Source organism: Dermacentor albipictus, chromosome 3 (assembly GCF_038994185.2).
Source record: "Dermacentor albipictus isolate Rhodes 1998 colony chromosome 3, USDA_Dalb.pri_finalv2, whole genome shotgun sequence".
NCBI classification, from domain to species: Eukaryota; Metazoa; Arthropoda; class Arachnida; order Ixodida; family Ixodidae; genus Dermacentor; species Dermacentor albipictus.
This window is the reverse complement of record NC_091823.1, coordinates 5,598,326-5,625,395: the sequence shown is the minus strand read 5'-3', so window position 1 is coordinate 5,625,395 and position 27,070 is coordinate 5,598,326. Positions and strand designations below refer to the sequence as shown.

Sequence of the window (27,070 nt, the reverse complement as noted above, 5' to 3'; positions counted from 1 at the left end):
CAACTTTCAGACGCCTACGCGAATCGGCAACACTGTCAACATGGGCACTAGTCCGGAACTGGTGATCAGCCGCTCCCTCCCTGATGTGACCTGGACGAGAACACAACACACACTGGGCAGTGATCATTACACGATACAAGTCACTGTACCATTCAAACCACCTCGCCACACCTGCATGACACACAAACTCATTAACTGGGACGCTCTCCGCACCACGCGGACTGCCCTCCCTGACAACCACATCACCGACATCACCGATGGTTAGACTCTCTTCAGACTGACATCCAACACCATACGCAGCAGATTGGAACCACCACAGACACCCCAACACTCGACACCCGACTCGCCCACCTCTGGGAGGCCTACCACAGCCTTCTAGAAAGGTGGAAATGGGGTAAGCATAACGTGACAATAAAAAAAAAACGCTTAGCCGTTTTACAATTCCAAATTCAACTGCATTCGGAGGAGCTCTGCCACTCAAATTGGGGGCAAGTATGCGACGGCATCGCCGGAAAACTGACCACCAAACAGGCGTGGCACCTCCTCCGACACCTCATCCATTCATCGAAAACAAAAAGCACCACCCAGCACCACGTCACCCGGCTCATACATACACATGGACAACACCGATGCCCTTTTGGGTACACTCCGCGACACATAGACCTCACCTGGCATACCATCTCTCCTCCCCTCATACACAGGATAGCCGAACCCCGAACTCGACACCGACATAACAGAGGCGGAGGTCAGAGCAGCCCTCATGGCTCTCCGCACCAATTCCGCGCCCGGCCCCGACCAGGTCACCAACACAACGCATCGTAATCTGCACAATCAATCGATTACTCGCATCACGGAGTACTTCAACCAGTGCTGGAAAGAGGGCACCCTCCCCCAGTCCTGGCGACATGCAAAGGTAATCTACATTCCGAAGTCCAACAAACCAGTTACACTCCAAAACCTTCGCCCAATCTCGCTAACCTCGTGTCTCGGAAAGCTTTTCGAGCATGTGGTATCAGCGAGGCTCACACAGCACATGACAGACCATGACTTAAACCCTCACAGCCTGGTGGGACTCTTCCCCCATTTGTCCACACAAAACACCATGTTGCAAATCACCCATGACATCTTCGATCTGCTCATTCCAAGCCACACTGAGGCAGTCCTGGCTTTGGATTTATCCAAAGCCTTTGATCGCGTCGAACATCACGCGATCATGACTGCACTCTCCCTGCTGAATGTGGGCGCACGTACGTACACCTACATTCAGGCATTTCTCACAGCACGCACGGCTGAGCTTTACTTCGGGCACCCCGCAACGCTCCGTCCTCTCACCTTTCTTATTTAATGTCACTCTCATCCCCCTAGCACGACGATTGGCAACCGTTCCTCACCTGAAACATACTCTCTACGCTGACGACATTACGCAATGGACTACCCATTGCAGTGATGGCGCCATACAGGGCACCATCCAAGCAGCCACCAATCTGACCCAAAACTATGCAGTTAGCGTAGGGCTTTCTTGTTCCCAAGAAGTCCGAGCTTCTGTGCATTCGTCCCAAGAACCGTAACTTGCCCTGCTCCCCAATTGTCAGGATACTTGGTGTGTATATCCGGAGTGATGGGAAGCACACGACTACACTCCGGAGACTCAGGCAGGTAGTGTGGGCGATCTCGCACCTCATCCGCCGGGTCTCGGGCCACCACAAAGGCCTGAGGGAGCGTGATCTATGCCGCCTTGTTCACGCCTTTGAACTCAGCCGTGTACTCTACTCCCCCCCCCCCCCCTATCTCAAGCTCCCTCGCCGTAAAACTGACGCCATGGACGCTCTCATTCGCCGAGCATACAAAGTCGCCCTCCAGCTTCCCAGAAATACACCTACCGACCGACTCTTACAATTAGCCCTCCGCAACACAATCAAGGAACTTGTAGACGCGCACCGCCAAGCACAATACCTTCGTCTCACACAAAGCAACACAGGCCGGTACATCCTGCATTCCCTTGGAATCCGGATGCCAGCCAACAATCCGACATTACTCCCCATATCAATACCCTTGCACGGCGAATTGCTCATTAAGCCACTCCCACCTAACATGCACCCCGACCACCGCTATAAGCGCCACAAAGCTCGAGCTATAGTACTCCTCCGTTATTACGGCTCGGAACCGGACGCCGTATGGGTAGACGCAGCCTGCAAGGGTGATGAACCGGTCGCTGCCGTGGTGGATCACACTCTCTCTCAGATCGGAACGCACACACTCCCCCCAGACACCTCTCCCGAAGCTGCAGAGGAAGTCGCCATTGCCATAGCCATCATTAACACAGAAGCACGGTATGTTTCATCAGACTCCAAAACTGCAATCCTAAATTTCGCACGAGGCCGAGTCCACGTCCCTGCTTTTTGCATACTCGACTCGCCCGTTGCACCCCCGCCCCGTCATGTTGAGCTCATTTGAGTGCCCGCGCATTGCGGGAATCCTGGAAACGAGGCCGCCAACCTCTTAGCCCGGGGTTCTTCAAACCGGGCTTTTGCGGCCTCCGATCCGGGGATGCACGAAGGAGCGCGCGCACACTTTGAACGTGCTGACGAATGCATCCAGGGCGGCGCGTCAGCTGTACCCCCCACCGCACAAATCCCTTAGCACTCAACAAGCAACCTTTTGGCGCCAATTACAAACTCACACTTTCCAATCTCCTCTCACTCTTTCTCGCTATCACTCACTTTTCCTCACATCAGCCTGTAATCTCTGTCCCGAACCTCGCGCTTCTGCTCCACCTCCTTTCTCATTGCCCGGCGGATCTTCCCCCGCGGGGCCTAGAGCACTGAAGACCTGGGAGGACTGGGAGTCCCTGCTGCGCTCTGGAGACCGGGTCGTGCAGACCATGGCTACTTATCGGGCTGCCAGCGTTACGGACCGAAATAACATAAACGTTCGAGTGCAGTGGGGTCGTGCGGGAGCCTGGAGCCTGCATGCCCCAAACTCCTCAGTCTGTACAGTTAAGTTTTTATGATGGTGATGATGCTCTTGAACCAGGCCGTCTGTGGTTGGACAACCAGGCGCCCAGAGACAACTCGCGAAATTTCTATATGGCCCCCTTTCGAGATGTGAACCCCTACGAGAGCCGAGCACCAGGGAACATCTCTACATCTCATTAGAAAACATTCATTAGAAAAAAAAGAACGATGGATTGCCGGTGGGATCGGAATTCGAACTCGGTACCTCCCGCATACGAGGCGGATGCTCTACCGCCAGGCAATCAAAACAAACAAACAAACAAACAAAGCATTGCCTGTAGGGAATGGGCGTCCTTTGAAGGGCTCAGACTTTCGCGCGCATTAAAGAAGGCTCAGGAGGAGAGAGTGGGCCGCTTGTAGCAGGCCTGAGAGTAAGGCGCAAGCTGCTGTTATTTCTCGCATCTATTTTATGCGAAGCATATTACGAGAGCTCAACTCAGCTCCTCAGGCGCGGCGGTGTCGCCTTCAATATCACGTGACACCGTGACGTCACGACAGAGGAGAAACGGGGCTCCAACTCGCGCCGTCGCTCGCGGCGTCGCGGCGGTATATAAGCAGCTGCGCTTGCCTCTGCTAGACACTCACGAGGTGAGATGCCTCCTGGAGACAGAGCTGCCCGTTGGAATGAGAAGCGAAGGTTGCGGCGTGCTACAGAGACTGTTTCTAGGTGGCTTTGCTACGGCGCAGCGACTACGCGCCCCGCATCGGACGCGGTGAGCGTCGAGCAACGCAGCGTTCGGCGCGACAACGAAATGTGCGCCTGAGCCGACGCCGACGACACCGGCTTTTCTGTGACACGAGCTCCTTAACGCTGTCGCGTTAAAATAAAGGCTAGTATGCTTCGCATCCTGGGCTTAACCTTAGCTAAGCCACAGCCATTTTAACGCGATAGCGTTAAGGAGCTCGTGTCGCATAAAAGCCGGTGTCGTCGGCGCCGGTGTCGGCGTTTTGCGGCGTTGACCGTGAGCGATAAATCACGGCAGGCACTCCATAAATAAAAAGCAACTTCCAAGATGGGCTGGGTGGGAATCGAACCAGGGTCTCCGGAGTGTGAGACGGAGACGCTACCACTCAGCCACGATTTCGATGCTTCCAAAAGGTACAAACGCGCCTCTAGTGAATGCGGTGTTGCCTTCGAAACGAGCCGTGGAAAGTTATACTGTGGTGTATATCGGTAATTATGAACATGTAACTTACAGAAGTCGCAATTACACGAGTAGCGAAGTGCGTTTCGCTGCATTTCTTCTGCGCTTTCCGCACACGGAGAGCCATCTTGCGGCAAACACGGAAGACCCCCTCCTCTCCATGTACGGCGCTGCCCCGACAGATGGCGCGCCACGCGCGCATTGGAGCTGTCGCGGCTCGGACTCTCTCCCCTGACAACGCTTCGCCTTGCTCCCTCTGTAGAATCAAGCGTCCTTCCTTTCTTTAGATCACTATCTCTCCATCTCTCTGCCCGTGCCGATCACGGCGTTTGGCTGGCGTGCATCATTTCCCCCTCCGGGATACCGAGTTCTTTGGTTCGCTCCGCTTGCTCAGGCGCACGTTTCGTTGCTGCGCCGAACGCCGCGTTGCTCGACCATATGGCTCGACGCTCACCGCGTCTGATGCGGGGTGCCTCGTAAGTGATGGCTGCCCTGTAGCCCATTGTCTTACACCCATTGGCGGGTCGACGGGAACGCTATCGCGTTCCACTCTTGAAGGCGAAGCTTAAGCGTCCTCCAATTTTAACGCGATAGCGTTAAGGAGCTCGTGTCGCAGAAAAGCCGGTGTCGTCGGCGTCGGTGTCGGTGTCGGCATCGGCGTTTGCGCCCGGCGTTGACCGTGAGCGATAAATCACGGCAGGCACTCCATAAATAAAAAGCAACTTCCAAGATGGGCTGGGTGGGAATCGAACCAGGGTCTCCGGAGTGTGAGACGGAGGCGCTACCACTGAGCCACGGGTCCCATGCTTCAAAGCGGTACAAACGCGCCTCTAGTGAATGCGGTGTTGCCTTGGAGGCGTGCGTCGCTTGCTCAGGCGCACATTTCGTTGCCGCGCCGAACGCTGCGTTGCTCGACGCTCACCGCGTCCGATGCGGGGCGCGTAGTCGCTGCGCCGAAGCCCACTGTCTTACATCCCTTGGCGGGTCGACGGGAACGCTGGCGCGTTCCACTCTTGAAGGCGAAACTTAAGCGTCCTCCAGTTTTTTTTTTTTTTGGTTTCCGAACCGTGGCATCCGCTCGTCCGGATCTGCTTTAAGCAGTGTCTGGCATTGAGTGAGTGAGTGCACTTATCCTTGCACTCTAAGACAACGTCGAAAGTCGTACAGCATTGACCAAATTAGACAGAAAGGTGACCTTCACTAAGGAACTTTCTCCCCGAAGATACCGAACGAACACTGCTGTGCATAAGCACCGCCACTCAGCGACGCAGCAGCGCAAGTGTCCCTCGTGAGTCCCGTTTGTACGCGGAGCGGCATCGAAGTTCCTGCCACGTTGAAATAGGCTCACTTTTGTATAAGGCGCACGCGTTTTTGCCAGGGCTGCAAAGGGCTTACACTGGCTGCGGGCGCTGTGTTCGATTCGGCAGTTTGTCGAATTCGCTCTGCGAAGAACGAGTGAAGGGAGAGGAAAATTCTGCTCATCGCGCCGTGTTGACATCTGCCACCAGGAGGAAGAGGGGCCGTTTGATCTGATTTCAGTTACAGCGTCTACAATATTTCAAAGAGCTACGGAAAGTTCCGCGCTCGTGGAGCTATGAGCGCGGCGTCCGCTAATGTCAATACCGATAATACACACGCAAACATACGTTAAATAATACGCGGGTAGGTGCAGCCGGACATCATTGGTGCACTGACTCGCAGGCTCCGGTTCGTATGCGAGCGGCGTCCTGGCGCGTCAGCGGGCGACAGCGCTCGAGCGTGCTGCCAGTTGGCACAGTGCCACTGGAACGCTGTAGACGCAGGGGCCGAATCGCGAGTAATATATCGCGCGAAGGCGATCGCATTCCCGAGGGAGTACGACACAGGTGGCGCCCTCGCCTGCGTGCCTCGCTGCGAGTGCGCGGCCGGAACGCTCGAGTGCAGTTCCGTCTGTCCGCCACCTGCGCGTGTCGCATCGCCGGGCGTGTACGCGGCCGGGACGGCGGCAGGTGCGTTCACGGGTAGCGTGCATGGCTGTGTCGCTCACGCGCGGCCGAGTCCTCCTTTCACGCGCCGCTCGTCTGTGTCGCAGTCGGTCGTGTCCGTCGTCGACGCGGGCCCCATGCAGACACGCTTCGCCCGAACAGGCGCCCATATCCGAGCTCGCCACCAGGTGTCCCACCGGGCCTGCTGTAACTAGAGTTACTGTATATGCTACCGCAGGTACCTGTGGTAGCATATACAGTAACTCTTGCTGTAACTGCCCCAGAACGTTCCGGAAAGGGCGCGGCGGTGCTGTTTAGCAGTGTGCAAAATATCGACGCGTCCAAACAGTTTAGTGTGCGCGTAGAATTAAGTGAAAGAAAATGGAAAGATTGACGTCGATGAAAGATAAAGTCTTCCTGAGAGAGTTGGGGGTGAGAATTGGGTGATGAACCATATACAGTAATATATTGTGAAAGCCATGCCGGAGTGACAACGTTTGATCGATTGATGGTCATCAAGTAAAGGTTAAATTGCCTTCCAGATTTGTGTCATCGGTTATCATCGTCTTCAGTCATCGTCATAGTCATCACATACCCAGTGGTCCCATGAGCGCACATCCAGGGGCCCATACCCATGTCACATACCGAGTGGTCCGTATGTCCTGTAACTCCAGGGGCACATACCCCTGCAGCACGCCATACTCAGTGCACTGACACTCCAACTGCACTATCTCCGGGATCGGCCCACGAAAGAGGCTAGAGAAACATACGGAAAAGTAGGCCAAGAAAGCCTTAATTCGTCCTTAAAAGGTATACATACTTTCCGACTGGCACACGGGTATGTTTGACTCCGCCTCCATGGGCATGGCTCCTGCACAGATGAATTTGTGGTCGCCTCTTAACAATCTTCGAATCGCTTGCAGCGTACTACACACCTGAAATTGCTCAGTTGGATCAGGTCTTCATGTCCATTTCATTCGAGGCGTTGAGGTCACACCGCACGAAGTGGCGTCGGCTCGAAAATAAGGCGGATGCGCTTCGAGACGATGATTCGACCACTTATACACAACAGTCGACTTAAGGACGAATACGAACAGGCTCATACCTCTTCCGCGCAGACAGACAGACAGACAGACAGACAGACAGACAGACAGACAGACAGACAGACAGACAGACAGACAGACAGACAGACAGACAGACAGACAGACAGACAGAGACAGACGGACCGATGGACCGACAGACAGACAGACAGACAGACAGCCGGACAGACAGACAGACAGACAGACAGACAGACAGACAGACAGACAGACAGACAGACAGACAGACAGACAGACAGACAGCCGGACAGACAGACAGACAGACAGACAGACAGACAGACAGACAGACAGACAGACAGACAGACAGACAGACAGACAGACGGACCGACGGACCGACAGACAGACAGACGGACAGACAGACAGACAGACAGACAGACAGACGGACAGACGGACAGACGGACAGACAGACAGACAGACAGACAGACAGACAGACGGACGGACGGACGGACGGACGGACGGACGGACGGACGGACGGACGGACGGACGGACGGACGGACGGACGGACGGACGGACAGACAGACAGACAGACAGACAGACAGACAGACAGACAGACAGACAGACAGACAGACAGACAGACAGACAGACAGACAGACAGACAGACAGACAGACAGACAGACAGACAGACAGACAGACAGACAGACGGACGGACGGACGGACGGACGGACGGACGGACAGACAGACAGACAGACAGACAGACAGACAGACAGACAGACAGACAGACAGACAGACAGACGGACAGACGGACAGACGGACAGACAGACAGACAGACAGACAGACAGACAGACAGACAGACGGACGGACGGACGGACGGACGGACGGACGGACGGACGGACGGAGTGCCTCTTCCCAGTCGGCTTCGCTGGATAGAAGGCCGTTAGGTAACGCGGGCATTGCCAGAGCACGTGCAGTCCGGACAGCTTGAATCGATGTCTGTGGAGATATGGCTGAGAAAGCCCCGCGAGGGGAATGAGCCCGTCTGGAGCATTCTAAGTGGAACTGACTGATACCTGTCTAACTTTGGGTGACGAAGAGGATAGGCCCTTCTGCTAAACCTATAGTGAGAGGTTACCTCATGAAAAGTAAGGAGCGGATCGTGCTGGATTTCATCCTGTTCCCATATGGCCTCCATGCCGCCGCGGCGTGTTAGATCTCGCGCACGGTCATGGGCAAGCTCGTTGAGGTTAGGCATGTTCTGATGAACGTCCGCACCCACTTGGGCGGGAAACCAAGAGATGAAGTGAGTGCAAGGGTTCGTTCTCTTTTCCAGAATGGAGGCAGCCTCTCGGGCTAGGTTACCCGATTCGAAAGCTTTGATGGCCGCTCGTGAGTCTGTGAATACGTTGGTGTGCGAGGGGTCGGTGATGGCCAGGGCCATCACCGACCCCTCGCACCAGTAACTAGTAACCCTCGCATCTGTCCGAGCAAGTGGTTACTGGTAATCCCAGTACCTTTTTGATGCTCTTGAGCATGAGAATATTAAGCTTATTCTTTTCGGTTTTGGTCCAGTTAAGGGCCGAGGCTACACAGTTGATGTGACTCATTAGGAAAGCGTGATAGATCCTGAGGAGGTTGTCTTCGCCTAGTCCATTCTTTCGTCCGTATACTCTAGCAACTAGTCTCAGCGTGCTCTCGGTTTTGGCCGTGATGCGCGTGAGCGTTTTGGCGTTACATCCACGCGCGTCAATCAGTAATCCTAGGATTCGGATAGATTCGACTTGTCGAATGGGCTGCTCGTTTCTTGCCAAGAGGGATATGGGAAGTTGGTTAAGGGGAGTGAGCCCTCTAACACCTTGCCTGGCCGGCCTGTGCAGTAACAATACAGCTTTGTTTGGGGACAGTTGGAGGCCTGTGTCTTCCAAGTAGGACTCCGTTGCTCGTTGCTACGTCGGTGGCTAGAGACACAACCCCCGATCTCGCCCTTATCAGAAATGTAGAGCAAACAACCTGGTATAACAAGCAAAAAAACCTGGGCAGTGATCACTTCATCATTAGTGTTACCCTTCAGGTCAGAGCCCCCCAGGCCAGGGAATTTAAGGTGACGGACTGGGATGCTTTCCGTAAGCTCAGAAAGGAGGACACGGGCGAATACGCCAGCTTCAGCTAACTCGTCGAGACACTCAGAGCAGATGTTGAAAAGACTACAAAACCTATTCAAACCGAGGTCGAGGTTTCCAGGATGGAGCCGCTCCTCGCACATCTCTTGGAAGCCAAAGCGTCCATTTTGAGGATGGAAAACACAAAGACTTAACCGGAGGTTGCGAAAGAGGGTGGCCGCACTTAACAGGTAGATTGAAATTGAACAGTACTGCGCCGAGTTAGCTAGGCTACAATGAGATGAAATTTGTTCAGCAGTCGATGGGCACATGCGCACAGGGGGGAAAATGGAATCTCCTTAAACACATGCTAGATGACACGCAAACCAAAGGCAATCAAAGGCAGACATTGCGCCGACTCATTCACAGGCACAAAAAACAAGAGGGAGGAACCGAACAAACGCTCTTAGACGAGGTATCCAATAGATATCTCCCGATAGGCGCAGTACACTCGGAGGAGTATCGCACCATCGAATGTGACATGGTAAAGGAACTCGATGACCCCTTCATGGAGTCCGAAATCAGAGCAGTACTTCACAACTTAAATAGCAGGTCGGCCTCAGGGCCGGACGGCATCTCAAACAGACTGCTAAGGAACCTGGCTGATAGGTCATTTGAGCTGCTAACGAAAGAGGTCAACAAGACTTAGGAGAACGGATGCGTCCCGGAAGAGTGGAAAGCGGCCTCGGTTGTGCTTATCCCGAAACCGGGTAAGCCCCTAAACCTTGACAACCTAAGGCCGATATCGCCAACCTCTTGCGCAGGCAAGGTAGCGGAGCATGCGATCCTGCACAGGATCTCGGATTACATAGAACGCAATGAACTGTTCCCGCACAACATGATCGGCTTCAGGCCCGGCCTTTCCGCACAGGATGTAATGATACTCCTTAAGAAGCACATTTTCGGTAACAGCACTAGGGATGTTAGGTGGATCTTAGCCCTTGACCTGACCAAAGCCTTTGACACCGTATCTTATCGATTTGTCCTGCAGGACACGGCGAGCCTAGGTCTGGGAGCAAGGTTTCAGGCTTTTGTTAGTTCGTCCTCATGAACAGAACAGCCATCACCAGGATTGCACAACTCAAGTCAGATGAGTTCGCACTAGAGGCCAGAGGCACTCCCCAAGCAGCAGTCATCTCCCCCTTACTGTTCAACATAGTCATGAAGAGCTTGTCGGAGAGGCTCAGATCCCTTCCTAATATAGGCCACTCGCTATACGCGGATCTGGTGCCCGGGAGGATCACTCGCAGAAGTAGAGCATGCGCTGCGATCAGCCCTAGACGCAGCGCATGTTTTTTTTTCTTCTATTATCCTCATAGTCACGAGATATACTACAACAGCAACACCGCCTTAAATTGAGACTGTCCAGCAACGTTCGGAGGATTAATGAACTTTAAAAGAACGCGGGCGCATGGCGTATTTCATTCGGTAGCCGTGGATCTTTGATTCTCAGAGGCATCCGCAATTTATTCTCTCCAAGAAATCGGTTGCACGTGTGTGCTTGGTACGATCTCACTGTGCGTGTTGGAGAGTCTGCAGCGACGAACCGCGGCGAAGTGAAGTTGCGAATGCTGGGGCCGCCGCTCACTGATATGCTTGGTGCATTGAAGAACACCACGCGGCGCACCATTCCTCCGTACAGGTTCCACCCCTGGGTGTCGTAGCTACGTGGCACAGCGCGCGTGACGCCGCAGTGCACTTTCTGTGCTGCTCCGCGCCCTTGCCGAGAATGTACTACGTGCGGCCCACTCGGAACGTCAGTGAATGCCCCGGCGGCACCCTTAGTTTCGCAACCTTTATTAAAGGCGGACATTTCTTCATCTTCTGTGCACTGCTAAAACAGAGGCTGCGTTGTCACCCTTGTGCACTCTTGCCGCACACCAGTGGCTGTTCTAAACTTCGCGATTGGTAAGTTTTGTTTCTTCGTTTACCGCAGAGTATAGCGCTCGAACAGCGAACCCACTGTGGCCTGGTTTATATGGTGACGAATGTGGCGTCATTTCGTATGCGGCAAAGGTGAAAACCGCGACACTGCAGATAGCAAGTCGGGGGTGTGGCCAGTCCTCTGCAGAGCCCTTCTGCATCCAAATCAATTAGCATGTTAATTTCCTTATTGCCGGAGAACTACAATACCTGATAGCGATTTTTCATGTTGCTCTGACGAACTGAGAAAATGTACACACCAAATATGCAACTATACAGAATATATCGCGAGCCGGGACATCCATGCGAGAAAGGGGCGAGTGGTAAAATTAAAAGTTCTAAAGTTTTTAGAATGAATGAATGAACACTTGTGGTCCGCGATTTAAGTGCACGCCCGGTAACATGTAACAAATTTTCGTGCCAAGGAGATAGCAGGCGAGTTCACGCGCAGGACACTGATCACGCTGTAACAGACGGAGCAGAAATCACAGAGCAAGCAACCGGCAGCGGACAGACACGGATGGGAACGCGAACCCACCGCGAGAGCGTGGTTGCCCAAACGCCGCGTGACAGACCAGTTCTGTATACTGCCCGGCCAGAAGAAGGAACCAAGAAGGGACGGCAAGTACCTATAGTAACCCGTAATGGTGGCTGTACAACGTGACAAACGTACCACACTCGACCGCAAAATACAGACTGTGCTAAGTACCTTCTTACAAATGGGGGCAAATCATACCCTTGATCACTTTGTGTATTTCGTCTTACATCTTCAAGGATTGAGAGTCACACAGAGTCTGATATGCCATCATAAGTGTATTCAGGTCCTAATATACGAATAGAGTCACTTTTTTGAAGACGGCCGGAAAATGGGACTTAGGCGTGTTTGTGGTGAAACAATGAACAAATAACGACATTTTGAAAAATTTAACGCAGCACCTGAAATATTTCCGTGCTCAGTGAAAATTCGAATGCTGCGAGATAAGCTATCTTGATTCCTGAGATACAATGTGATGTCATCAGCGAAGGCTGCCACTTTTACAACACCGCTACCAGGCCATGGGAGATCGTACACGTAAAGGTCTCTCAGTACTGAGCGCAGATATGGTTCAATTGAGGCTGAGCAAGAAGAGTACTGGGGATAGAGGGCACCCTTGGCGAATACCATGAGTATTGGAAAATAGTGCACTTTCCCGGCCATCAAGAAACAATGTACTTCGGATATTTGAATAGGCAGTCCTAATAAGTTCAACAAAATTTGGCGAAAAGCCGAACAAGGTCAGTACATTAAATATGTAGCTATGTTCAAGGAAATCGAATGCCTTGATCTAATGAAACTAAGCGACCACGTGCTGACCTGGTCAGCGTGTGTGTCATTATGTCACGCGTGACAAACGAGAGACTGTGTATCTCTCTGCCAGGAATTGAGCACGCCTGATGGTGTCCTATTAGGGAAGCCATCAGGCTTCCCAAGCGTCGGGTGAGAACAGCTGTGAAGGTTTTGTAGTCAATGTTGAGAAGCGTGATTGGCCTCCATTCCTCTGGACTAACTGATGATGTATCGTGCTTAGGTGTCTGCACAATACGACCGTCGCGAAAACTAGACGGGAATTCAAAGTTCTCGAAGCAGCGGCTGATAACAGACGCGAAAGTGGCACCAATATCTTCCCAGAATGTTAGATAAAACTCCACTGGTAACCCCTCCGGCCGAGCCACGCTTCATGGAAGATAATGCTGCTTTCACTTCGTCAGCTGACGGTCGTGTACAAAGACGTTCAGCGATTTCAGGTGGAACCTGAGGCAACTCACTAAGCATTTCGACGTTACCATGATCCATTCGCATATTCGTACGCGCAATGTTTTCAAAATCCTATACAAAGAGCGAATAATCGCGCGTGGGATGCGACCTAACAGGAAGTGCTCTTGGGGCCACAGAACCGAATACATTCAACGGCCTAAAAAGAGAGTTTCCTTTGAACGCAGAACGCTAGAGTGTGCACACGGATTACGTCTGCATCGCCAAGCAGCAGCTGACAAAAATGACGCTACGATGAGGCGTTGGAAACGCCTACGTAGCTCACGCTGCCATGACCGCAGTGATGCGGGGTGATGCGGTGATGCGGGGCGCCGTCCGAGCAAGAGGATGACGCGTGGGCACGCTTTACGTCTCGTGGGACCGCCATTTCTATCTACATCGAGTCCATCCAGGCTTGGTGAAAGTCCAACTCTACTATCAACTCCGACGCTGAGGCTATTTTCAGAGGATGATGATGATGCTGGTAGTGGTTGGGCTGCGAGATTGATGTCATCGCCGCCGACTACTTCGGCAGCCGGGGGCTGATTCAGACGCAACGGCGCAGTGGCTTTTGCAGAAGAGCCACAAATCGGACGTGGCGTTGTAAACGACGCAACTAAGGCGCATGAAGCCACCGCAGGCTTCGTTGGTGTAGCGAGCGCAGGAATTGCAGGGCCAGGTGTTTTAGCCGTGTCCAAAACTTTCGTGCGACCAGGACATGATGGTAGCAGCCGAAGCGGAGGCGCCACCGGCCATAGCACGCGTGTGCCTCGCTGCCTGGGAGGCCAACGAACATGGCTTGCTGCGATCGGGCACGTCATCAAGAGCACGGTCCTCCCTTTTGGCCGACGAGGCCGGTGAACATGGTGTGTTGTGATTGCTCGAGCTGCATACTTTTTTTTGTCATTTGCCGACGCTGGTTGATGCGGTGTCAAGGCAATTTCTTTGGTTGCGGCGTCACGCGCAGTCGCGACCGCAGCTGACGCCGGCGGTAAGGGGGGAAAGGCACCAGCAGTAGCGTCTGAATACGAAAGCCGCACAAGGAACACGACTGTAGGGTGACAATACCCGCAACGCCGACGAGGACGGTCACGTTCGTCGCTTTCGTGGCCATGGATACTACAACGGCCACAGAATGCTGCGGTGGACTGTGCACGGTAGTGGTCACCAGAGCCACAGCGACGACACACGCGTTGCAAGCCACGGTAGTCAAACGCCACACGATGACCAGGTACTCGCCGATAATTGGGGACAGGAGTTTGTGGTGCTCATTTCCATTCGAACGAAGCGAGTGCCCGCGAACACGCCGCGTCGTCCGCTCATAACATCAGTGTTGAAAGACAGAATCTCGCCGTATGGTGCTTGTACCTGGACTAGGACTTCGTTCGGAACGAAGGACGGCAAGAAGAGGCAGGTCAGGTTGGTGACCTGCGGGCCGACGGGAACGGCGGGACAGCGCTCGCCACTGATGACAAGGCAGCCAGCATCGACGATTAGAGCCATGCTCTTGACGGTGACTTGGAAGTTGAAGCCTCCTATGTGCTGAACGCAATAGACCTCAGAGAGGCTAACTGTTGAAGCCGTCGCGTCGACGACGGTCTCAGGAGCATACCCCGCAGGGACAGCAAAATTGAAAACCTGGGCCTTCGAAGGAGTTCATGGCACTGTAGGTGTAATGGCATGAGAGGTGGGCGCCCCTGACGTGAAACACGCAGGGACGTCAGCAGAAACACTCCCTCTTATGTATATATAGACACAAGGTGTCATTTTGTTGCGAATGTTTCTTTCTGTACGTCCTTGTTCCCAGGCAGCCAGAGCGTGCCTCAAAAGCAAAGCGATGCCCTTAGTGTTGTGAAAATCTGCTTTCGCTGCATTCTTTTTTGACATCCTTGTAAAGCTCCATGAACCTTTGTTTCCATTTCGCTGTCTCTGTTTACTTAACCTTTTTAATAACTCTGGGATGTCTATCTGTGCTTCTAATTACCCTGTTCACATTTTCCATCTTTCTTGACCTTTTCCACCATTCTGTGTCCATGCTTTTGAGGTACAGATATTTGTGCACTCTACTTGCCCGTTTCTTAGCATCCATGTTCCTGACTCCTTTCTCATAACACAATTTTGGTCTGCGTTTACCCTACTCCGAAAAAAAAAGTTCAGACCATGTCACGCAGTACGGCCTCACTTGTAGGTTCACTGAGGGCACTCTAATGCTCATCTGCCCACCGTCCTCTTATTAACTTCAAACCAATGCAAGACCTCCGATTTCAAGCAGGCATTATTTCTTTCCTAATTCTGCATGCCAACACTGCCGCGGAGGCACACCGGCGCGTACATTGACGATCAGCAAACGATGGATGCAGGGGGGACGCACATAAGGTAGCCAAAGCACTCAAGTGGTGTCCACGTTATCGTTCCGGCATGCGTAAGACCCGCGCTGTGCGCATTGTCGCAAACACTGCTTGAGCACGTGATATCCTGGTGTTCTGTCAGCGTCCGCTGTTTTCGAAACTCTGTTGTAGAAGTGTCACCATCATCATCATCATCATTCTATTTTTATGTATCCTGCAGGACGAACGCTTCACATTCCCAGCGATCTCCAATTACCCCTGTCTTGCGCTAGCTTATGCCAACTTGCGCTTGCAAATTTCACAATTTCATTACCGCACCCAATTTTCTGCCGTTCTCGACTGCACTTCCCGTAGAAGCGCATTTGCCGGTAGGTGCTTCTTCGGAGAGGACACGGAGAGCACATCTGCGTCCTCGTCGGGCAGCTCCCGCCGTGGTGTAGTCCGCCAAAGCTCTCCCCGCGGCTGCGCTGCACACGGCATCATCGAAGGAGGCCGCATTGCGGGTTCCCGTGACTGGGCACACAATCCCGTCCCATCGTTCGCGCCCGTAGACTGTACCATTGTGTCGCGCCTCTCGGGCCGACGCTGGATGACTGCCACTGCGCCACAGGGCTCCGCCGCGGCGTGCGCCCTGCCCTCGGTGCGAGGTCGCACCTTGTTATGTCGCGCCCCTGGAATGCTCCCCCCGTTTTCGCGTTCGCGCGCGCCTTTTGTCGTGCCGACGGCGGCTCTGCCCCTGCAGTCAGATAAAAGGGAAAAGAGCGGTTCTTGTGCGTCGTCTCTCTGCCCTGTTGCGGAGGCACAAAGAAGGGAAGGCAAGCGCGATAGAAGGAACTTGACAGTGGAGAATTAAACCGTTTTGGGGGGGACCCGCCTATATAGGATGATCGCGTCGTGAGTCAGCGTGTTTGTGCGGTGAGTTCACTCTTGCGTGCCCCCTCTTTTATATTCGTACTGAAAGATATCTCGCTACCTGACTGAGAAAATCGCGTTAGTGAGCGCCGAGTAAGAAGACGCCTTTCACACGCCGATACAGGCCACCAACATACCGTGTTCTGAGGCAGCAACAACGACATGCAACACTATTTCGCGCCAATCGCTCGCTATGAGGAGGTGCATCCAAGGACAGTGGCTAGGGTGACTGGACAATGGCGTGGTCATGCAGAGGGTGGCACACCGAGCACCGCGCCCCCATCCCCTCCCAAAATTTCTGTATTCCAGCCAACGTCCTCCCTCTCTCACCGTTCCCGTCCACGCCCAAAGTACTGTACGGAAGGATTCTTCGAGTCAGGTGCCCTTCTGTCAGGAACGAGGAATATGGCTACGCCGTGATGGAATACCGCGAGAACTCACCGGCTACGTTTCCTAAATTACCGTGTGCCTTAAAGTAATCAATGAAGAAGTTAATTATTGCATTTTCGTCGTTAGTTGAATACGTGTTTCGATTTTTCGTGCAAGAAATGTCTGCCTCCCTGAATAATCCAGCTCAAGGACTATAATTATGTTATCTGCAACAGGTGATTTTTTTTTTAATCCGGAAAAGTGAGAAATGGCCACTCTGTGTAGTGCGGAAGACTGATACGGGATGGTGCCGCAGGCCACACAGGCGCATCGGTGCAACCTTTCGCACGCGCTTCGGCACTCGTGCGCTGCGCGATGACTTGCGGCGCCGCTGACGATCGCACGGCGGCAACAATGCTGCTTTTGCTCTGCTCCGATGGCTTTTGCGCCACTTGTCCGTAACGCTTGACGGCGAGAAATACCGTGTGTCCTAGCTAACGTTGGCCACGCTGTTTAATGCACAGGAAGTTTCAGCGAACACTTTCAAAAATTTTTAAAGGTTGCCTGTGGCAGATGGCTCAATTCCAGTTCGGGAGGGGGTCTACTCGAATGGGCGGACACTACTTGCACAAAAAATTGGCATGCAAAATCGACAACAAGAATTCACTAACTTTTCAGCTAATTGTCTTATGACGCATATTGCAATCTACAAATTCTAGCACTGGACTTCGCAAGGTGGGTCAACTTGGAACGAATTCTCAGGATGATATATATATATATATATGTATATATATGGTATGTCAGGATCCAGGAAATAGCTAGTATATACAGCTTGTGGTATATATGCACACATTCGGCAAGTCAGCAAGGAAATATGCATAATGTATTCTGGTGATGCTATTAAGTGCCTGGCCTTTGGTCTCGCGTGCAAGGGCAGGTGATACACGATATGACCCGTTTGTACAGGAACACGCACAGGAACACGCACAGGAACACACAGGGACAGGTAACTATATATACAGTATAGTGTGGTTAAAGCCAGTGTCCTGGATGAAAACTTGGAGCACGCGAAGCACAGTCTCCAAGGTCCGGATGTGTGGTGCCGCTCAACGTATCTGTAGCACAGTGTAGGTAAATTTCAAGCAGAATTCAATCGGAAGTGGAGGCCCTTGTGTGTGTATATATAATATATATATATATATATATATATATATATATATATATATATATATATATATATATATAGGAAAAAAACGGCACACGCGGCTATGCGTGTCTTTCTTTCTGCGTCTTCCGCGCTGTGCTCGTTTTGCCAGATTTCAGAGGCACGCGCTGTGCGCACAGACGTGTAAAATGGCGCTGGACCGTTGATCGATGAGCCTTCCGATTCAGTAGAGATCAACTGTACTGAACCCGATTGTGGCCACGAGCCAGTTCATGCCAGCGCCGACAGCACGATCCGCTTCGCCGGTTGCACGGCAGATTCCGACTGCGCCTGCGAGTCTCCCGGGCAGGCGTCGCCTGCGGGCGCTCCGCTTCGATCTGCCGAGCACGGAAAATCCGGCCCCACGCGAGTGCCTCGCAGCTGCTGTGGCTGGGAAGCGGGAACGCTTGGAAACGTTAGTTTCTTTGCCTCCGCAGCTGGACCTTCGACGGCGCATGAGGGAGCGTGATATATATGTGCTCGACGTATCAACACACGGCAGATGTGGTTAACAAGAAGCTTTCGATTCCGCGATAGCGTGGTTAGTTTCTTTCTCCAAAGTTTACGTACGTAAACCAGTAATTTTGGTTGTCCTTTTAGTTTGCATGCAGATCCACATATTGGACTAAGCGATGAAATAATTCATTGGACGTTTGCAATTATTCGTACTACAATATTTAGTGGATGCCGAGTCCTGTACCGTAAAGCATGGTTAAAATTGCACGCGTTGCACAGTGGCGATCGCGCCAGTTGCAGTCTGATTTAGAAGCAGCTTGCGTAGCTTGAAACTGTGCACAGGCACTATAGCATGGCGCCTCGCAACTGAAACACGCGTCCCTGGTCGACAGGGCCGATCCGTCGGTGCCCGCATCACACCAGACAGTGCACTGAGAGTGCCATGCGGCGGCGCTAGGATCGAGCCAGCACTGAAACAGGAACGAGAAGGGAACAGGATAATTTATCGAGTGCTCCCCGCAAATTTCGCCAAGAGTACAAAGCGCCTCTTCAATTATACGACTAGTTCACACAATTTCTGCTGCCTATGCTGGAGGAAGGCTCTAGAAGGTGATCCCAAGTGAACACGTTGGCCCAAAGAACAGCTGCCCCTGATGGGCCTCAGTCGATTAAACAACACCGATGTACATCTGGTGGCCTGCTTCTCGGTGGCCTATTTGCTTTCCTACAGCCACGCATCATTTTGTAAGCAACAACTTACTATGCCCGGAAGAAGATGAAGAAACACTTTATATGCTAAATTCAAGTGCTGCTGCGTATTGCCCTTCCTGGGGCCCCAGCAGTAGGGTTTGGCCACAGGGACGGACGTGTTTGGTGCTGTGTGTAATTTCATGCAAGCAACAAAACGTGTACCATGGTTATTCATAGGATATAAATTTTCTAAATTCCTTCTATTCTAAACTGTTCAATGAATCTTCTTCTTACTTTTTATGAAATATAAGTGTCCATTCGCCTCCATGGTCTCGCTTCTCAATTACGCGCTACTCGTTTATTCGCAGTTTTATGTTTTCAATTTCTTTTTTCCCATGAAATGTCAGAAGCGTCGTCAACAAACGAGTTGCTTTACCATCCTCGACAGGCACCTTTTCGCAACAATGACATCACATGTTCGTGCTTTCGTCCGCATAACTCGTCCTACGGTTATTCATTTAAACTGTGCGATGTACTGTGCGATTTGCTCGTATACGGTTTCCAAGCTCGCCTGTTTTCCTTCGAGGTGACTTTAACTTTGCAAACACTTCGTGGACTGACTCTGTTCCAGTAGCGGCCTGTGAATCATCTGAATGTGTTAGTTTTGTTGACACTTGCATAGAATTTAACTTTGCTCAACTTGTCAAATCACCAACTCGTACTACACCGACTAGTGCTACTATCGTATACCAAGCATTAACATCGCATCGACCGCTTGTGAGATCTGTTTCCTTGCTACCGTGCTCAAGCGATCATTCGGTTCTCAATTTTCTCATAGCGAATGATCTACCTAAAAAAAAAGACACACACACACACACTAAATGCTTTAGAGACTATGGCAGAACTGGTTACGTGGCTATTAACACCGATCTCGAACACTGATCTCGAACTGTTCTTGCATCTCTTCTTTATAAACTTCTCAGAAAGATCGGTGCAGGGTAGTTGGCGTCTTTTTAGGCAAAAAGTCACGTAACCAACGGGCCAGTACATACCACTGCGTAAGAATAAAACGTACAATCGGTCCCCGTGGTTCTGATTCTGATTCTGATTGACATGAAGAGAAAAAGATGGCGCTGGGCAGGTAATGTAATGCGCAGATTAGATAACCGTTCGACCATTAGGGTGACAGAGTGGGTACCAAGAGAAGGGAAAGGCAGTAGAGGACGGCAGAAGACTAGGTGGTGCGACGCAATTATGAAAAAAATTTGCTTGTGCTAGTTGGAATCGGTTGGCGCAGGACAGGGGTAAATGGAGATCGCAGGGGGAGCTAGGCCTTCGTCCTGCAATGGACATATATACACTTAAAAATGTGTGCATTCGTACACGCTTCGCTGAGGCGGCGCTAGGTGGCACAGCGTGTCCATAGAGTAGCCCTTGGGAGGAGCCGGGCTGCATGACGCCTGATACCTGACGCTTTTCGGCGGTTGTACGTAAGATGGTGTGTCGATACATTACTTCACTACTAACGGCATTAACGTCGACATTCATTGTGAAAGGGTTCTGCCAAATTTTTCTGTCTTTTTTTGCTGACAATAGTAGCGCTTGGTCGTAGATACCGTAAGTCACGAAAAAAAGAAGACACGTTATTTGCAGCCAAGGCCACGCTCTTTACACGTATCCTATTTTGAGGGTACAAGTGTCTGACGAGTCAGTTCAGACCTTCGGACTCCCGCTACCTTCGGTGCACAAGCTCTCCGGCGCGTCGAGATGCGAGGTGAACGCCGCAGCTGCTCCACCGGTTCTGCAGGGATCTCGGCCAACGCCTTCCTTGTCGTTCCAGGGAGCACGCGGCGGGATTTACAAGGCTCATCTCCCAGCAAGGAATTGCTGTCAGGCATAGAGTCTTTTACGCTACATTTTAAGCAACTGTTGAATACCAGAGGAGCCGAGCCACAGGGGACATTGAACTGTTGTCCCGCGCGCAGTGGCTTGCATACTTTTGTCAAAGTGTAGTCACACGCAACAATCGCATGTTTCGCACACTGCAGGTTCTGGATTTTATAGCCGTGCGTTAGTCCCGAGCCAGGGATGAGCTGGTGACAATGTAAAAAGAAGCACCGCGGGTTCACGCACTTGTTCAGTGTTGTGCACATCAGAGCGACTGTTTGAATTAACCAGCCTTAACGCCGGCCTATAATCGGGGTAGTGGATCCACCTGAAATGGCAGCGCACAAAGGCTGTGCCGGTGGCGTAACGCCGCCCATTCTCGCGTCCTCTGCCGGAGCTCATCGCCGTCCGCTGCCCCGATTGCCGTCGAGTGTGCGGGGTGCGCGTCGCCGCTGCCTCGGGGCCGCCCTCGCCGCCAACCGCAAATTGCCCCGAAAGAGGAAATCCAACCTCTTCACAATCTCTCTCGTTCTCCACGTGCCTGTCTCGTGCTCGATGAGTTAGTTCCTCTTTCTCGGCTCTGCGCGCAATGTTGCGTGCAGAGCATTCACGTGGCACGCATCGTTTCACTCTTCGCTTTGTCGGTCGTTAACGGCCTCTGCGAACTGTATCTCTGGACCGACGTGTGCAGTTGCATTACATGAAAAATGTGTGTTATGAAGCTTGTCGCCCTGTGGGGGCCATTTCCACGCTTGAGCCCGTGTAATCCGACATCGAGGGGGCTACACAACGTAGCGACAGACCGCCTGTCCGCGTATGTAAATCGCTCGTTCTCATTTTGCCAGCGGCACGCCGAAGCTTTTCAAGCTGAAACGATGGCACCTGAGGGCCAAGCTGTGCCATCTGTCGTCGCACAAGATTATATAAACAGACCAACGCCCCGCGGTTGTTACGCAGCGATGTGTACATGACTTTCTCACCACTATGAAAGTGCAGGAACTTTGATGGAAGAAAACATCCATAATCGTTATTATAATTATTATTATGACGTGTCTTATTACGGAATAATTTATACAGTGTTGTGTTTGGCCGAGCGCATGGAGGCTGTGGGCGCGGGAGACGCCGAGTGCAGTGTATGTATTTACGAGGCGTTTACCGCTGTCTCCTTCTGAGGCGAGAAGCGGCCCCACAGGCTGTCGCTTGACGCACCGAAATGTGCAGCTCGCTCATTGTGAGCGTTGGCAGCGAGCTGTGCTTACCCGATGATGGTGGCGATGATTTAGTGGCATCCTGTATGAAAGGAGGTGGGGACAAATCGTCACCTATAGCCTGGTTGAGTTACTCAGGTATGCTATCAATGATTTCCCTTATGTAGCATTCTGCTGTACATCTTTTTAATCTTCTCTATCTGCCTTGTACCGCTGCCTATGCCTGTAATGGATCCGATCGTATCAGTCCCTTCCCTGCTTCTTTTTTCGCCAATACTCTAAACGTGTGTTGCATATCTCGACTGCTGACAGGTTGATACTTCCGTCTACGTTAAATCCAAGCGCTTCTGTAAGTTGTACGTTACGTACTGGTCTCGCTGGATGTATCCCTCCGCATATTCCGTGAGGATGTGTGCTGAGCGGTCTCCGGACTTTTGCTGCACGTGCCTCACCTAATTGCGAATATTTGCTCCGGTATGTGTTTGTCCTTGGGCAACCAGCTCGAGCTTCAAAAAGCAAGGCACTTCCCTTCGTGTTATCGTACAGATTTTCCCTTCAAATTTCGTTCTTGTAAATCTCCATGGTCTGTGTCGTTTCCATTCTGTGCACCCAAATTCCCCGTCCCTGTGTCTCTCTTTTTCTGATTACTCCTGGTTGTGTATCTAAACTTTCAATTACCCTGTACTTGGTTGTCAACTTTCTTGACCTCTTCCTCCATTCTGTCTCCACGCTTTTAGGTACAGGCACTTGTGCACTTCGGCCACCCATTTATTTTGATCCATGTTGCTGGGCCTTTCTTCAAAACTGATTTTGCTCTGCGCTTCTCTGACTTCAAGCGAGGCCCAACCCATGTCCCCCTGCGCTGCGTCATTTGTGGTTCTTCCATGGGCTCCCAAGGCCAACTGGCGCGCCGATCTTTGGTTAGCTTCCAGCCCCGACGATGTATCCGATTTTTGGCACAGAATGGCACTTACGAATGTCAGCGCTGACGCCGTCACCCCTTTCCCACGCCACATCAATTGCTGGACGCGTCCAGTGTCGCCGCCTGCCCGAGCGCGCAATCCCGGAGGCCGTGCACGTGCACGCTGCTGTCGCGCATACTGCCGCGTCTCCGTGTCAGGTGCACATTTGAGGTTTGCGGCTGTGCTGTTAGTCTGTTACATTCAATAATAGTGACGGTCGTGATAGCTTGGTGTTCGGTTAATTTTCGTCGGTTCAAAAGGTAACATGTATACAAAGGTTGTTTGCTGCTTTGACACAAAGGTTACTGCGGAGCCAGGTCTAATGTTATAACATGCGCCAGGACGCACTGAGACACGTATAACTTGACGTCTGGCGCCACAGTTATCGGTGGGTTGCTTCCGTAAATGAGACTTCTGCCCATATTACATTTAGAGATGATGAAACATATCTAAAGCTAACACATCGGTTGCCGGGTCCACCTTAAATGTACAAGGGCGCACCTTTGTAGCAGCTACTGTGGATTGGCGATGTCTGTGCTTCTTCCAGCGCAACGCTAAACCTAGCTTGCTGTCTGTCACTGCCGCATTTATCTAGTTATATTGCTGCAGCCAGACCAGACGCAGTGGTTCCCCGCCGGCTTTGTATAAGCTGACATCATGCAACCATCTCGCGGAGCGAGCTAAAACATCTTCACACCATTCCACGCCAAGCGGTGGCGACGCATTCAAGCAGCACCGGTCCGACTCGCACAAGGCGAGAAGGAGGAAAGGCTCGCAGGGCGTTGGTTACCAAACGTTTCCTCCTCACCCTTGCAAAAGGATATTCAAATGCGAGGGTAACACAATTGCACAACAAGGCGAATAAGCACCTTTGTGTCTCGATGTGAACGAGAGCGGAGGGAGCAAAAAGAAACGCTGCTGTCACCAAGCACATTATAATGGATGTACTTCGCGGAATATGTGGAGAGCGCATAGATACCGAGTCTCGCATTGTAAATGCAGTAGTATATACCTGGGCTCGGATACGGAATTATTAGTCTCAAAGTTAAGCAAACGGCTATCGGTAGACCAGCATTAGGCATTCCTTCAAATGAAGTAATACAGGCTGAAGTGTAGGTGTGTTCAGTGTTGGAAGCATGACAGGCAATAGAGGAGAAAACGTATACGAAATGTGGTTGAGGCAAGTGGAGAGAAAGCGATGGATTTTTCAGGTGTACCTGTACCGCTTCGCCTTGGACACTCAGTATAAAAGGGCACGTATAACTTGCAAGAAAATACTGATGGCAAGGTTGTGTTCACTTACATCTGCATCTGTGTCAGATGCACAGAGGCCGTTTGTCGGGTGTGGGCAGTTTCTGTCTTTTTCGCTTTCTTTCTGCCCCCCACCCTCCCCCATTCTCCTTCGCCGCTAAGTGTACTTGGAACAAAGAACAGAAAAGGCCACCGTTAATAGTATGGTTGCAGTTCAAATGGGCACGGAGCGGACGGATGCGAAACTTCCGCAGTAAACCTGAATGATGTGCACCTGATTTTCCCTTTCTTCTTCCACATGCAGGTGCAAGGACGACCGGAAGCGGCCGCCATGATGGTCAGCCCTCGCCTTCGGAAGTTGCTTCCGCTTATGGCTGTTTCCTTCTCTTTTTTTGCCGGTGAGTGGAGCGCAGGATACACTCTTTCGTTCTCTGTTACACACTCTGTCAGTGGCCTTCGTGAGGCGCAGCACAGACGCCTCTTTGTCGTAGCGCATTTTAAAGACATTTTGTTGTTTCTCGTTTTTCTAATGGGGTGTTCAAGTATCTTATTTCTATGCACTGTAAAATTCGCATAAGGTTATCATCTGTGATCCTGCTATTTCCCTCGAGGCCATCATCTCCGGGATACGCGTAATGCATTCGCAGCCACAGGCAGCCTGAGCCCATTCCTGGGCCTGCAGCTGCGCGCCGTCGGGTTGTCCGACGAGGAGTCCGTGCTGGTGATCACGGCGGCCGCGTTCGCCAGCCTTCTTGGTCCCGTGCTCGTGGGGCTGGTGGCTGAGCGGCGGCGGGCCTACCGGTCGCTGCTGGTGCTGTCGCTGGTGCTGGCAGGCGCCGGCTACTCGGCGCTGCTGGCAGTGCCCCCCGTGGTGCGCAGTCCGCGCAGCCCGCTGCTCGAGTTCGACTGCCCGTCGGGTCTGTACCTGGAGCGCTGCCCCGAGTGGGACTCCTGCACGGCGTCCGAGCTGAACCCGCTGGGGCTGGCCACGTTCCGCGTGTCCAACTGCCACTACCAGTGCGGCGGTAACCGCAGCAGCAGCAGCAGCGCCGAGCGGCGGCAGCCCATCCACTTCTGCTTCCTGAGCCACGAGGGCAACCTGTGCATCATCCACGAGGCCGGCACGCGTGACAATTCCACCACCGAGTTCGGCGCCAGCTTCCTGGCCAAGACGGCGCGCACGCTGGTCGACGTGAGCGTGGCCAAGTTCCTCGAGCACGAGGGCAGGGGCGACGACGAGCTGGTCGACGTGTGCAGCTTCGACCTTCTCGCGCCCATCGTCGTCAATCAGAAGCAGTTCAACGACTACGAGTGCCGTCCGCACCCGGAGGGATGCACCATCCGCTGCTCGGTGGCCGTGGCCGACAACCTGGGTCGCCGCATGCAGTCGGCACGCTGCACGCAGGTCAAGGGCGACCCGCAGCTCACGTTCTGGGCCACGCTGGCGCTGCGGGTGTTCGCCGACCTGTGGCTCATGACGGCATTCTACCTGGTCGAGGCGGTCACGGTGCTCTCCATCAACGACTTCACCGGTCTCTACGGACGCATCAAGTTCTGGGCCGCGCTGGGCGTCGCCATATCCGCAGTCGTGACCGGAGTGCTGGTCGACTACTACAGCGAGCTAACGGGGGCCGCCGACTACTCGCCGGCGGTGTTTGTCTTCGACGGGCTCGCTCTCGTCTCGTGTGCGCTGGCGGTGTTCCTGCCCGCCGTGGAGGACAAGAAGGCCAACCACCTGCTGCACTACGGCCTCGGCCAGGAGCCCCGCTTCTGCTCGCTAGACGCGAGCGTTCTCTTCTTCCTCGTGCTCGTGCTGGGCACGGTGTGGGGCTACATGGAGACGTACCTGCACTGGATGTACGCCGAGATGGGCGCCAGCCACCTGCTGGTGGCGCTGTCGCTGACGCTGCCTATGGGCTGCGCGCTTCCTTTCTTGGCCATCGCCAAGAACCTGGTGCGCAACATCGGTCGCGCCAACCTGCTCGTGTTCGGCTTCCTCTTCTACGCGACGCGCGCCGCCGGCCTCTCCTTCGTCACGGCCCGCTGGTGGGTCGCGCCTTTCGAGGCCATGGAGACGTTCACGCTGCCCGTGCTCTGGGTCGCGCTGGTCGCGGCCGCCCAAAAGGTGGCGCCCTCCAGCCAGAGGCTTACCGTCCAGTGCGTCCTCGTCGTCCTGCACTTCTGCGTCGGTACGTTCGAGTAGCTGTGCAAGCGAGCGCTGTGGGCGCACGCAGCTTTCTCTGGTCGCAGGCCGCGGAACGGGCACCATCGCGGGCTTCTTCCTGAATGCCACTTTCGGCCAGCGGACCACGTTGCGCGGCGTGGCCATTGTGTGCGCGGGTGTGGGCCTGCTCTACCTGTTCCTGTACCACACGTGCCTGCGCAGGATCCGCAGAAAAAGCCGCCGGCGACAGTCCGCCATGCCCGGTAAGACGGCCGAAACAGCTAGAGTCGGGTTGCGTGCGGCGTGCCAGCTGGGACACGTTCTGCGCATCTCGGACCCAACGCGTATGGTGATCTTGCACTGCACATTTTCCCATGCCTGCTGTTAGGAATGTATTTAAATGGCAGGTTTCATTGCCCCTTGTGCACACTCGCGGAAGCGTAACACCGCGGGCTGCCCTAAAGGACGCCTTGTCGTTCTTGACGACTCGGCATGTAAGTGCATTTTACAGAGAGATGAGGTTTATAACGTAGCGTGTATCATGGGTTAACGAACAATTGCGGCAAAGGAAAGAAACCTATTTTGGGCGAC

General features: G+C 53.0%; 1 protein-coding gene across 2 annotated transcripts in view; it reads left to right on the top strand.

Moving 5' to 3' along the window:
- LOC135920193 (major facilitator superfamily domain-containing protein 6-like) overlaps nucleotides 1-27,070 on the top strand; it is a 111,490-nt gene that overhangs the window by 58,777 nt on the left and 25,643 nt on the right. The window contains exons 2-4 of one of the 2 annotated variants that reach the window (XM_065454352.2): nucleotides 24,620-24,713; nucleotides 24,963-26,504; nucleotides 26,566-26,742. In XM_065454352.2, the coding sequence (XP_065310424.1) occupies nucleotides 24,647-24,713; nucleotides 24,963-26,504; nucleotides 26,566-26,742 (1,786 nt within the window). In that variant the 5' untranslated portion in view covers nucleotides 24,620-24,646. Of the gene's footprint in view, nucleotides 1-23,709; nucleotides 24,714-24,962; nucleotides 26,505-26,565; nucleotides 26,743-27,070 lie in introns of those variants that run through there. The other variant, XM_065454351.2, reaches the window with a different exon arrangement.